The sequence below is a fragment of the Capra hircus genome, chromosome 8 (assembly GCF_001704415.2).
Source record: "Capra hircus breed San Clemente chromosome 8, ASM170441v1, whole genome shotgun sequence".
Classification (NCBI taxonomy): Eukaryota; Metazoa; Chordata; class Mammalia; order Artiodactyla; family Bovidae; genus Capra; species Capra hircus.
The window spans coordinates 79227331-79241188 of record NC_030815.1 but is presented as its reverse complement, the minus strand read 5'-3'; the positions used below and the strand labels follow the sequence as shown (position 1 = coordinate 79241188).

The 13858-nt window shown below is 38.5% G+C and overlaps 1 protein-coding gene across 13 annotated transcripts in view; it reads left to right on the top strand.

Annotated features, from left to right (window-relative positions):
* The window catches only part of ZCCHC6 (zinc finger CCHC-type containing 6), a 58280-nt gene that overhangs the window by 18935 nt on the left and 25487 nt on the right, over positions 1–13858 (top strand). For all 13 annotated transcript variants that reach the window (XM_018052452.1, XM_018052455.1, XM_018052450.1 and 10 more), the window contains exons 11-17: positions 2950–3102; positions 5855–6035; positions 7454–8550; positions 8899–9049; positions 10147–10233; positions 10780–10880; positions 12669–12726. In XM_018052452.1, coding sequence (XP_017907941.1) covers positions 2950–3102; positions 5855–6035; positions 7454–8550; positions 8899–9049; positions 10147–10233; positions 10780–10880; positions 12669–12726 — 1828 coding nt within the window. The remainder of the gene's footprint in view (positions 1–2949; positions 3103–5854; positions 6036–7453; positions 8551–8898; positions 9050–10146; positions 10234–10779; positions 10881–12668; positions 12727–13858) is intronic.

The following is a 13858-nucleotide window of genomic DNA, read 5'->3' as shown; positions in this document are numbered from 1 at the left end:
AAGTGCTGAACTCAATATGCCAACCAATTTGGAAAACTCAGCAGTGGCCACAGGACTGGAAAAGGTCAGTTTTCATACCAGTCCCAAAGAAAGGCAACGCCAGAGAATGTTCAAACAACCCCACAATTGCACTCATCTCACACACTAACAAAGTAATGCTCAAAATTCTCCAAGCCAGGCTTCAACAGTATGTGAACTATGAACTTCCAGATGTTCAAGCTGGATTTAGAAAAGGCAGAGAAACCAGAGATCAGATAGCCAGCGTCTATTGGATCATCAAAACAGCAAGAGAGTTCCAGAAAAACATCTACTTCTGCTTTATTGACTATGCCAGAGCCTTTGTGTGGATCACAAGAAACTGGAAAATTCTTAAAGAGACTGGGAAAACCAGACGACCTTACCTGCCTCCTGAGAAATCTGTTGCAGGTCAAGAAACAACAGAACCAGATATGGACCAATGGACTGGTTCTAAATTGGGGAAGGAGTACATCAAGGATGTATATTGTCACCCTGCTTATTTAACTTATATGCAGGGTATATCATGTGAAATGCCGGGCTGGATGAAGCACAAACTAGAGTCAAGATTGCTGGGAGAAATATCAATAACCTCAGATATGCAGATGACACCACCCTTACGGCAAAAGCAAAGAACTAAAGAGCCTCCTGATGAAAAAGTGAAAGAGGAGAGTGAAAAAGTTGGCTTAAAGCTCAACATTCAGAAAACGAAGATCATGGCATCTGGTCCCATCACTTCATGGCAAATAGATGGTGAAACAATGGAAGCAGTAAGAGACTTTATTTTGGGGGGCTCGAAAATCACTGCAGATGGTGATTGCAGCCATGAAATTAAAAGACGCTTGGTCCTTGGAAGAAAAGCTGTGACCAATCTAGATAACATTAAAAAGCAGAGACATTACTCTGCCGACAAAGGTCCATCTAGTCAAAGCTATGGTTTTTCCAGTGGTCATGTATGGATGTGAGAGTTGGACTATAAAGAAAGCCGAGCACCGCCGAATTAATGCTTTTGAACTGTGGTGTTGGAGAAGACTCTTGAGAGTTCCTTGACTGCTAGGAGATCCTAAAGGAAATCAGTCCTGAATATTCGTTGGAAGGACGATGCTGAAGCTGAAACTCCAATACTTTGGCCACCTGTTGTGAAGAACTGACTCATTAGAAAACACCTTGATGCTGGAAAGATTGAAGGCTGGAGGAGAAGGGGATGACAGACTGAGATGGTTGGATGGCATTACCGACTCAATGGACATGAGTTTGAGCAAGCTCTGGGAGTTGGTGATGGATAGGGAAGCCTGGTATGTTGCAGTCCATGGGGTCACAAAGAGTCGGACATGACTAAGCAACTAAACTGAACTGAGCCACCTTGAGATTTATCAGGGCCTGACTGACCTGGGGCAAGGAAAAATAGCCGACTCCAGCATTCTGTTGTTCCCTGTCTCACCTCTGATTGGCAGGACTGAGAAACACGAAGTAACAGTTGCAGCCCAGGATCCAGTCTCACTAAAAGACTGAGACCTCATAGAACTATAGGATATCTCGCCTCTCTTCACAGCTTACTGCAGCATCATTCGGCCTCCTGTGTAATAATGAGGTTATAGTAGAAAGATTTCATTTAAGAAGTCTCTCGGGAAACCCAAAAACAGTAGAGGAGACAAAAACAAGGATACCAACAGAAGTTATAGCCCCTTGACATCTACAGCTACAACAGTACATTGCCTGACTCCAGTCAGATAAAGGGAAAAAACCTCACACCACAAGGTTTTACCCAGCTTTCAACAAAAAAATTATAAGGCATTCTAAAAGGCAAAGTCATAGTTTGAAGAAACAGAGCAAGCACTGGAATTATTTCACCAGGAGTTTTAACAATATGACTTAGTATGCTTAGGGCTCTAGAGGAAAAAAAAAATCAGTAAGCTTTACTCAGTAGAAATTTTTTACTACTGAGCCACCTGGGAGGCACCACCTAGGCCCTAGAAAAGACCACATTTCATCCTGAGTTAGAAGGAAATTTTTATGAGCAGGGGACCTTATGGTTTAGGATTATTCTGTCAGGTAAACCACAGAAGTTGTCCATTTAATGTGAAAATACATTGGAGAATCAGGCTACCACAGTCATACCCCAACCCATAATTTGTTACGTACGTTAGCATGTTTAAAGGCTGTGAAAAATCCCACTATACCTACAGTAAAGAAATCTGTTCACATTTGTTCCACATTTCTTAGACCTTTTGAGCCTATGCTTTTCTTTAGCATCTTAACCATGTCCAAAGAAAAACTTTATGTTTATTTAGCAGTTACTATATGCCATGCCCTGTCTGAATGCTTTGTCCATTATTTTTTTCTATTAACTATCCCATTAAGGAGATGCTAGTGTTACCCCTTTTTACAAGAACCTGAGACATAAAAGAAAACAAGGACCTTACTGAAGGTCTCACACCTAGTGCCTGAGAGAGTGAGGTTTGGGCCTAGGTGGTTTTATACCAGAACCGTGGCCTTAGGCCTAGGACGTGGTCTGTTAAGACTATTTACGAAAAAATATTTCCTAAAGGGCTTCCATTGTGGCTCAGCTGGTAAAGAATCCTCCTGCAATGCCTGAGACCTGGGTTGGGAAGATCCCCTGGAGAAGGGAAATGCTACCCACTCCGGTGTTCTGGCCTGGAGAATTCCATGGACTGTATTTTCCATGGGGTCGCAAAGAGCTGGACACGACTGAGCAACTTTCACTTCACTATTTCCAAAAATCACCATTTTGCAAATCAAAACCTTGATTTTTTATCTCTTTAAATTTACAGATGTCTCAAAGGTAATCTTTTGATAAAAGATGGCTTTCATATTTTGAGTGAACTGTGTCACTTTTCATTTCTTCCAGGATTAATATGCTCTGATTATTTTAAAATCATTTCTGCCTTATAATGCGTGTTTAATTTTTCCTAGATTGAAGGATTCTCACTAAGCAAATTAGGAAATTTCAACCTTAAAGAAATTGAGAAAGACTCTGTGGTCTGGGAATACACTGATAATGTTGCAGGGGATGTGGACTCAGCAAAAGAGGAGGCACCAAAGGAGATGGCCGTTAAAAGGGGACAGGTCTGTTCTCTCTCATGTCTGGTCTTACCGTTTGTTTTTAAATCAGTAGTTAATTGTGGAGTTTATGAGTTAGTCTTCCTCTCTTCTTTCCTCAGCTATCTTTAACTATTTCATAACTGTTTAATTTCTAGCCTGTTCAGTTCTTTGAATAGACAAGGAATAAAAGGTAAAATTGCAAATCATTGAATCCACAGTTACATGGTTTCTTCTCTGTGTAAGGTGCTGTGAAAGAGGCTGAGAATTCAAAAATAAGTTCCTATCTATCCTCCAAGAGCTTAGGTCTTAGGTTATATTATGAGGTTTAAATATAAGAAAAGTTAACTTCAAATTGCTAAAATAACAGTGAATAAGCCTATGGTAGTATACTTGTCCTTACTCATAAGTTAATAGTGAGAAAGAGAATTTATGAACAAGGAACAAGCTGTCATTAGAATTTCAAACAACAGATCTAAGCAACCTAACAGTAGGATTCTGACCCAAATTGGTAAACAGTCCTTGACTCCATGAGCTTTCCCATATCCCTTTGGGATAAAATGACAATAATATCCACAAAATACCTCTGAGACTGGGATTCTAATCCCAGCTCTTCACAACAGGTCATGTCACTCCTGTAGTCCTTGTTTACTCTGGCCTAAAATGGGGAGATATTGGTGAATCACATATTCTTGGTTTTGTTGAAGGGAAGAGAATGGTGGTGGCACCCTACCTGAGCTGCCACCGGAACACACCACTTGTGTCATTTGTCTGTTTGGGGTTCCAGTGTTGGCTAAGAGCACAGACTGTGGAGCCAGAATATTTGAATTTGTATCCCAGCTCACCCACTTCTAGCTATGTGTCTTTGGGCAGGTGGCTTAATCTTTCTGTGCCCCAGTTTCCTCACCTGTAAATGGAGATGATATTGGTACCTTCTCATAGGGTCATCGATTTATAGAATGCTTAACTCAGTGCCGAGCATATGGTAAGCACTCAGTAAATGCTAGCTGCTAGTCTTACTTTATTTGAAAAACAGTGTTCTCCCATGTTTTTTTAGAAAAACAACAATGTAAGTACCACTAGTCTAGGTATGTCAGAGGTCTCTTAAGTTCCATGTTATGATATTGTGAAGTCATTTCAGAGAGATGTTGAATATATGAATAAAGAGGTGAGATCTAATGGAACTTTCCATTTCTGGGGTTTTCTCCATGTCCTCAACTGTTGTTTGAGGACAAACAACTACATTTTTAATCAGATTTAATTTGTAAATCCACCTGATGACTTTATCTTATTTCACAGAACCTTTGTGTTGAGATTTACTGAATAAATCTATGACCACACCACTTATTTTGAAGCTTGATATACTAAAGTGCAATTGGAGGCAAATTTGTATACCCTAGAAGGAAAGGCTACTGCTGAAAGACCGGTTAAATACTTTTATCTTTGCATTTGAATGCTAATTGCAGAGATGAATCATGCTGCCACTTCTAAAATTGTGAGGTCTGGACAGTGTTGACATTGCATAGTGTGGTGAAAGAGCACTGGCCTGGGATCAGGAGACATTGTTCTTTTGCCACACAAGCCACACAAACTCTTTGGGTTTCAGTTCCTTCTCTTGTAGCATATGGGAGTTGAATTAATTACCTCTTAAGAGCATCTTACAGTTGTGACATGGTTTCAATGATAAATGGATTTCTTGTATTTAAAAAGACTATACCTAAATGAAAAAATACAGACAGCAACCAGTCTACCAGATGCTTTCCCTTGTTTCTGATTTAATCCTCATAACTATCCTGTGTTATAGGTGGTATCATCCCTACTCTGCAGATAATGATAGCGACCATTTTTTGAACATGTGTGCCAGGCACTGTGCTAAGCTCTTAACAGACTCTCTCTCACTCAGTCCTCCCAACAGCCCTATGAGGTGGGTACTATGATCCTCATTGTTCAGATGAGGAAACCGAGGCTTAGACAGCTTATATACCATCACCAGGATCAGACACAGCTAGTAAATGGAAGAGCTGGATTTGAAAGCTTAGCATGTCCCATTCAAAAGCCAGTTCTCTTCGCTTCTGAGTTATACTGCCAGTCCAAGAATGAAGAAGCTAAGTCATGAAGCGGTCAAAACCTGTGAAGTGACAAAGTCAGTATTTGGACCCTCTTTTTCTTTTCTAAGTCCTTTGAACTTTCCACTCTATTGTATCACAGTATGTCACATCTTATCATGAGTCTGTGAGTGGAAAACTTGTATTAATTTCTGAAATCAAGGGTTATTTATTCGACTTTAAAATCAGTTGCTGCTGGAAGAACCAATGAACTTAATGTAACTTCTCAAAGCAAGTGAGAGGAGCATTTTTCCTTCCACTCTCTGCAAACAACTGCAGTCCATTTCTGTGTCTTAACGGCATAAAGGCGCCCTCCGGCGGCAGGAACAGGGAGAACTCAGTGCTGAGAGGAGTAGCAGTGAAGCCCAGTTCTCGCCACCTGCCCTTAAGACTTCAAAATTAGAAGTGCTGCCTGGTTATGTGCTGCCTGTCTATTCCTATGGTACTGACTAGGTGTTATTAACATAACTTTAATCCCAGAATTCAGTGAAGGAATGCTGTTTTTTCTCACAATCAAAATAGAACCTAGAATGTGATTTATCAAGATAGATTGCCGATTCATATCTTTGCTAAGGTTTTCCGGATATATTTAATTTGATGCTTGAAGATCGCTGATTTTTCAGATTGTACTGACATCTGAAATAACCTGTATATTTTCTCTTTGCTGTTAATAGGTATCATTAATATTTGATTCAAAACAGCAGCCTTCAGTACCAGTTGGGCAACTCTGGGTAGAATTGCTTCGATTCTATGCTTTAGAATTTAATTTGGCTGATTTAGTGATAAGTATCCGTGTCAAAGAATCGATATCTCGTGAATCAAAGGATTGGCCCAAAAAACGCATTGCCATTGAAGGTATCTCAAAATATTTATCTTTAATCCCCATCCCCACCCCGCCTTTTTTTTTTTTAAGCTATCAGTCTAACAGCATGCTTTTTATTTCAGTCTTTTTTCAGCTTCTACATGTAAGGTAGGCCTGACCCCAAAGGTGAAGTAGATAGCGAGAATCTTGCATGCATTACAGTAGATCTTTCCAAGGGACCAAATTGTTTATCTGAGTTTTTTAAGTGCTGTGATAAAAATTCTTAATTATTTATGCAACTAAAAGGAATAGCTGTCTGTGTCCTTATTTTCTTTGTAAATTGCTTAATAACTTTAAATGCTTAAAAAGTCTTTTCCAAGTGACATGTAAATCCCCCTTTCCTCTTTGCTGTTCTCATTTCTGAATCTTTAGATTCAGTCCTTTCATGAATTGTTATTGATGTTGTTTAGTTTTCAGAGGTTGAGGAAAATACCTTTTCTCATAAAAAACAGCATTCTTCATTAAATTTCTCTCCATGGAGAGAGTTTATTTTTGGAATACCTGCAGTAATATTTAGAACTTATTCATAAAAACACCTTTCTCTTTAAAAACACTTAGCTCTTAAATGAGTTAAGTCTTATTTAGCTGAAACCATTATATGAAAGACATACTGGTGTGCCCTGTAGACTCCCCTAAATGCACGAGCTCCTGTCAGCTTTACAAAGTCAGGAGATGGGAACCCCTCTAGAAATCTTAATTCTCCTCCTTAAAATAATTTAAAGAACCTCCTAAATGGAATTCTCTTATTTTTGCTTGATTTTTTTCAAGCCTTATATTGCATAAGAGGGTTTTTTGCATTTTGCATAAATTCTGTGTGCAGTCATGGGGATCTCACATTTTTAAACCCTCCCCTGCAGTTTCTCTGGCTCAGCTCTTCTGGCCAATTGCCTAACCTGCTGGAGTTCTAGGGGAGGAGAAAAGATTGAGAGAAGTGGTGTCTCCTCCTGGTGCCTCCCTCTCGCCCCTGAATTCAGTCCAGCCAGTTCAGTGATGGGGCTTCCCAGGGCAGAAGAGTGGAGGTAAGCTCTACAAACCGCAGGGCCTGGCTGAGTGGGGAGGCAGAGCACTCAGCAGAGCCCGGAGGGAAGACCCCGCTTCCCGAGGGCATGAGAGCCACACTGATGACTTTTTTTTTTTTTTTTTTTTTACCTCCACAGTCACAAGACAGAGTAGGGAAGGGGTAATGGTTTTGAATAGAATGGGTTCTCTTCATAGAGCAGATGTTTAAGAAAGCATTTCTTTTTGTTTTTAAAACTGTATTTTCTTACTTCCCATCCCCAGTTTTTAAAAAAGCACATGAGATAAATGATAAGTTATACTGTTACTTATTTGTTGTCTTTATGTAGCAGGTTGGTTTTTAAAACGTAAAATAGAAATGTGTGAAGTAGTGGATTTTTTTTTTTCATTACAGATCCCTACTCTGTAAAAAGAAATGTGGCAAGGACCCTAAATAATCAACCTGTGTTTGAATATATACTTCATTGTTTAAGGACAACGTATAAATATTTTGCTCTTCCACACAAAGTTACGAAATCCAGTTTTCCAAAGCCTCTGAGTACTGTCAGCTGTACTTCTGAATGTTCTAAAGAAATAGCAAAACACGATCCAGAGGTACAAGCAAAAGGTGATAAACTAAAAAACTCAGTTTTGGCTCAAGGTTCTGGTGCTGCCAGTTCAACTGCAAACACCTGCAAGGCACAGCCACTTACTCTTAAAGAGACTGCTAAAAACTTTGAAAACCCATCAGCAGAGAAAATGGGAAACTCACACATCAGTGTCCACCTGGAAAACTCTGACTGTATTAAGGCAAAAGTCAGTTCTGGTGACTCTAAGGACGTTGAAGTACATCATCAAGAAACAGGAAGTAAAAATAAGAAAGAAAAAAGTGGAAAGGAAAGCAAGCATCCTTTGACTGCTGATGATCAAGCTTTAAGTAGTAGCAAGTGTGGAGCGCTTGTTACCTGTGGCAGCCCAGGAAATAAGGAGACAGATACCACTTTGGATCTAGAAGGCTTCAGAAATCCTGTAGCTAAAGAGTATGATGAATTTCCTACTTCCTATGCCAAGGCTGATGTTGATGAAGAAAGCATAGAAGGTACCAGTGAACTTGGAGATGCTGTAAGCCACTTTACCCCTTCAAGACAGAGCCAGATATCAGGAATCCTTCACTCTGATGAGGAAGAGGAGGACGAGGAGGAGGAAGAAGAACCCCGGCTCTCCATTTCCCGAAGGGAAGATGAGGATGACATTGCTAATGGAGATGAATTAGACAACACCTTCACTGGATCAGGGGATGAGGATGCCCTGTCTGAAGAGGATGTGGAATTAGATGGATCTGCTAAGTATGAAGACTTGAAAGAATGTGGAAAACACCATGTAGATGGAAATCTACTAGTGGAACTTAATAAAATCAGCCTTAAAGAAGAAAGTGTATGTGAGGAAAATTCAACTGTGGACCAGTCTGATTTCTTCTATGAATTTAGTAAACTCACCTTCACCAAAGGCAAGGTAATCAGTGCCACTTCTATACATGGAACCAGGAGATTTGAAAGAATTTTAATGCATGTACTTTGGATTTTCATGTACTAAACCAGGGCTCTCACCTGTCTGAGTAGTGGTTCACTCCAGTGCAGCCATAAGGTCCACTGCCCTCATTAATCTCTTGGGAATTTGCAGAGGAGAAAAGAAATGCTGTTGGTAGTCAAAATAACTACCTTTTTCTCCTGAGTGTGTTTGGAGTGGCCATGCCACTATATTTTCATTCCTTTGGAATGTGAGGTGGAGGATGTGTACTTCGGAATAAAGATTCAAGGCTCCTTTATTTAAATCTTGTTTTGCTTTGCCATCTTCCTGCAGTCTCCTACAGTAGTTTGCAGTTTATGCAAACGAGAGGGTCATCTAAAGAAGGACTGTCCTGAAGACTTCAAAAGAATCCAGCTGGAACCTTTGCCACCATTAACACCCAAATTTTCAAATATCTTAGATCAAGTTTGCATTCAGTGTTATAGTAAGTTATTAACATTTCTTTTTATTTGTCAAAATATTACATTAATGTTTTCTCAAGAGTTAATCTGATTCACTAACCCATTAGCTTCATTATCCAGGCTAAGTCTTTTGCTTTGTCTGTTTGTCAGAGTATCCATAGTACTCTGTGTATCATGTTCCATTTGGGACATGCAGTAAGTACTTGTTAAAGAAAGACAGGGAAGGAGAATCTTTTAAGGCTTATGATTGGAGTACTATCATTTCCTAACTGGTGTTCCTTGAAATGCTTTTCTAGGTAGCTGCCATTAATAGTATTTAGTAACAAGAAGTATTCCAAAGGTCAAGGGGGAATAACTGTATATCCTGCCCCCTCCCTTAGAGATTTTCAGGGCATATTAGCATAATAAAGGCTCCTGGAAATGTTTAGGTAATAAGCTTATTTAATAACTCCTTTATCTAACATTTCTAAAATTTGAGCTTAGAATACTTTTTCATTAATGTTAGCTAATAACCTTTAAGGAACATCAGTTTGGGAAAGTGTTGATGTGCAGAGCTTTAAGTTCTACAAGGAAAACCATTTGATGGAGAGGCATGCAGCTGCTAAGAGTGGAAAATTATGACACATCACATTGCTGCATGTTAAGATGTCTATCTGTGCCATAAGTCACTTGTTCTTAATCAGAGATTTGTTCTTCAAATCTCTTTGGAGAGAGTAAGTGATGAAAGAAAACTATTACTTCTCTTTAGGGGGGAAAATGTGAATAAATATATATATACACACACACACCCCTATAAAATGTGTTTTATATATATGTATAAATACATACTCACAAACTGTTATGTTCACGCTCTGCCTTTATCAGGCTCTGGGCCTCTATGAAACCCAGGAACAGAACCCTTGTGCAGACTGGTTTCCATCTCAGGAACAGTTCTTGGTGATAGACTCTTTAAAAAAGGCATCTTTATTGTATGTTGCTTAATACTGTCTACTGAGAAGACACAAAATTTAGGGTTTGGTTGGTTTTTTTTTTTTCTTTAGCTAACTAGGTTTATTGAAAAATACTTTTCAGAGAATGTGAACAATCTTTGTTTCTGAATGTATCTGTTTATTTTAAACAGAGGATTTTTCTCCAACTGTTCTAGAAGATCAGGCTCGTGAACATATTCGGCAAAACCTAGAAAATTTCATAAAGCAGGAGTTTCCAGGTAAATAATTATTTAGCTTTAATAAGAACATTAACTTTGAGCATAAGAAAGCAGTCTTGCAGTGATGGTGGGGACCAGGGCTGCTTTGTTTTGTGATACTCCTAGGATGGTTTTAGGTCTGTCCAGTCCTGGTTCGCCAACAGAGAAGACAGTTAGTAGTATTCCACTTAGCAGATACACGTGAACTTCATTTATTAGTTGAGAGTCAAGGTTCAGACCTCTAAAAAGTGAATTCATTTAGAAAGTAGTAAGCTTACGTTATTAAATGTGCTGAGGTGGATCCACATTTTCCTTGGAATGTCCTTGCATCTAAGAATAAAGTGACATTTGATAATCTTTTGTGTCTTCTATAGCTTGTATTTATTTATAGTAAATTTTGAAAGGCAGTAATTTATAATCAAAGACTAGTTAATAAAAGAAAATAATTATTATGAGATTATTATAGAACACTTAATAGCTGAGTGTTTTTGATTCATAAGAGAGTTGCTGTGGTCAGAAAATTAAATGTACTCAGGTTAGTTGTTACTTTTCATATATCCCTAACAGGAACTAAATTGAGCTTGTTTGGCTCCTCCAAAAATGGATTTGGGTTCAAACAGAGCGACCTTGATGTCTGCATGACAATTAACGGACTTGAAACTGCTGAGGTATAGTAACCACATAAAACTTGCATTTGCTGTGGCGTGTGTTTCGACAATCTTGATTCACAATTCAGCGTGGTATTTTCCAAATTTATCAGGGTATATCATATGGAGTATGCCATTTGGCATAATCTGTCTGGGCAAATAAATACATTAGAAGTTTATAGAGAAAAAAAAACAGTTTATCGGGGTGAATGTGAGGAGTAGAAAGGCTTGTTCTTCCAACCTGTAATACAAACTGGATATGAAAGCGACATCTGGGAATTCTAGAACGCCAAACTAGCCTTTCCAGTGTCCCTTTGGCATAGCCACCAGGCTGACTCAGGTGCATAAAAACACCCTCTTAAGGTTTTCTGTGAAGTTTTAGAAGGCAGCCAGTGTAATACAGTGATGAAAGTGAAAGTCACTCAGTTGTGTCTGACTCTTTGCTACCCCATGGACTACACACTCCCGGGAATTCTCCAGGCCAGAATACTGGAGTGGGTAGCCTTGCCCTTCTCCAGGGGATGTTCCCAACCCAGGGATCAAACCCAGGTCTCCTGCATTACAGGCAGATTCTTTACCAGCTGAGCCACCAGGGAAGCCCATGGTACAGGAATAAAAGAGTACTAAACTGGATTCAAGACAGGCTTGTCCATCTTTGGTTGCTTATCTCTAATACAGAAATGAGATTTCCTTTGCCTCAGAAAATTGTTGTGCACCTCAACTTGGATCATGTATGTCAGGAATCAGTGAACTACAGCCTACTGCCTGTTTTGTTTTGTTTTTTAATGTCAGTTTTATTGGCATTCAGCTGCACCCTTTCATTTATGTATGGTCTACATCTGCTGTCACTCTAACTCCAGGGTTGAGTCCTTGCAACAGGCCATATGGCCCACAAGGCAGAAAAGATTTGCCTCCTTGATGGCATTTGTCAAATATAAAACACTGTGAAAAGGTGTAAAGTTTAACAAGTACTAAATCCATCCCCTTTTTATTTACAACAGTAGTCCAAATGCTGCACATCCAAATCAGTGGTGCTGCTGTTGCTCTGGATCTTCTTATGCCTTTTCTGAGTTTCAGGGTTTTGTCCCTTGAGGATGCATCTGATTTAAGAAAATAGCCACAGGTTATCTGGCGTGACTTTGGTGAATAAGGTGGATAAGGACGATTGGGTCCACTATGTGAATGACCTGATTATACATCATTAACATTGAATTTTTACATGATTAATAAACTAGTTGTGGGGGCATTTCTAAATTAAATTCCAAATTCTGGGAAGTATATAACCAGCTAACCAACAAGAGTACTTAATGTTAAAAAGGTCAGCCCAAATGTTTTTAAATATTTGAAATGTTACTCATATTTGCTGTATAACTTTCTTTTTGTGCGTTATATGCTTGACTAGTCCTATGGAGAAATAACGAGCTTAATCATACCCCAAAGCAGTTCATCAGCTCTTAATTAAGCTATAATGAAGATCTACCCAGAATGAATAAGACAGGCCACAGAAGCTCTCTTATTAATTCTGTCACATAGAGGAAAAAAATTGGAGGTTCTTGGTGGTTCAGAGACTTTTCTGGGGACACTGATTTCAGCCTTTCCTGCTCTTCTAAGGGCAGTTAGTAAGTAGGATGCATGAGGGTTTCCATATTAAGATATTCCTATGAGTAGGGATTAATGCTCACCTAAAAAAGAAAAATGAATGTAAAGCAAATTGAATTTAATTTTGTTATTTCTGGTGGAAATGAAACGAAAACAGGGTTAGGAACCTGTCTTCTGTTTTTGATTCAGTCTGTGCCATTTTTGTTGCAGGGGTTGGACTGTGTAAGAACTATTGAAGAATTGGCAAGAGTCCTCAAAAAGCATTCAGGTACCTCTATAAGCTTTATCTAAAAAATATTCTCATCTTTTTTATTAGTGTTTTGCATACTTAAAATTTACAAATGACTGAAACAGTGTATTGGCTCATATAACATTTATAGCATTGGTGTCTTTGAAAAAAATCTGTGTGGTTAAGTATGAAAAACTGAGGACTTTGTTATAATTTGTATGCATATTGTTGCCTTGGTTTTATTTCATGACAAAATGTATACTATACACACAAGAAACTTTGGGAATCATTTTGCCTTATCAACATAATGTAAGTCAAAGTGTAGGTAGAGGTTGCTGGCCATGACGTGAAGTATAGCGGAAAGCGCTATGGACTGGGGTGATGGATTGTATTTGCAGCTGTTCAGCAAGTTGTGCATGACCCTGAACAAGTTTTTACAGCTGCAAAAAATGTACAGGTTTTGTAATTGTGCACAGAGCTGAAATGCCATTAACATATTCTTCTGCCTCTCTTTGTCAGAGGTAGCTATGGATGCTGTTAACAGTGAGAGTCTTTTAAAATGTGGTACATCAAACGTCTATGCTAAGAGTTAAAAATGAAAATGAGCAAGATGTGGTCCTTGCCTTTGTGAAACTTAGCATCTATGGACCATCCATAAAACACTTTCTTTTATCTTGGTCAAGAGTAGGTTTAAATCCACAGCATGGGCATGCGCACATAAGTGTCCACCTGGAGTACCCCTTTTACTTGCATTTTTTATTTCCAGGAGTTTAAAGAGGATACCATGTGATTTTAAATAACAGGGGCAAAAATCTTAATTTTGTTTTATTCCTAATGAAAAGTGACGTAGAACATCAGTATTTTTTTAATGTGCTTTGATATCATTTTTATGATCATTGAAATAAGCATTATGGGAATTTTACCTCTCAAAACTATATGCTTTTTTATTTTTGTTTTTGAAGATTATGCAAAGAAACTAGATTGCTACGTTGCCATGACTATTAGGTATTTCATAGTGAGGTAGGTTTTATTTTTGATTTTGAAATAATTTCGTATGTAAAGGAAATCAGCAAAAATTGTACGAAATGAACCATGTTAAAAATAGGTCATTTTTAGACTAAAAATGACTTTTTAAAAATGACTTTTATATATAGATTATAATGTAATACAG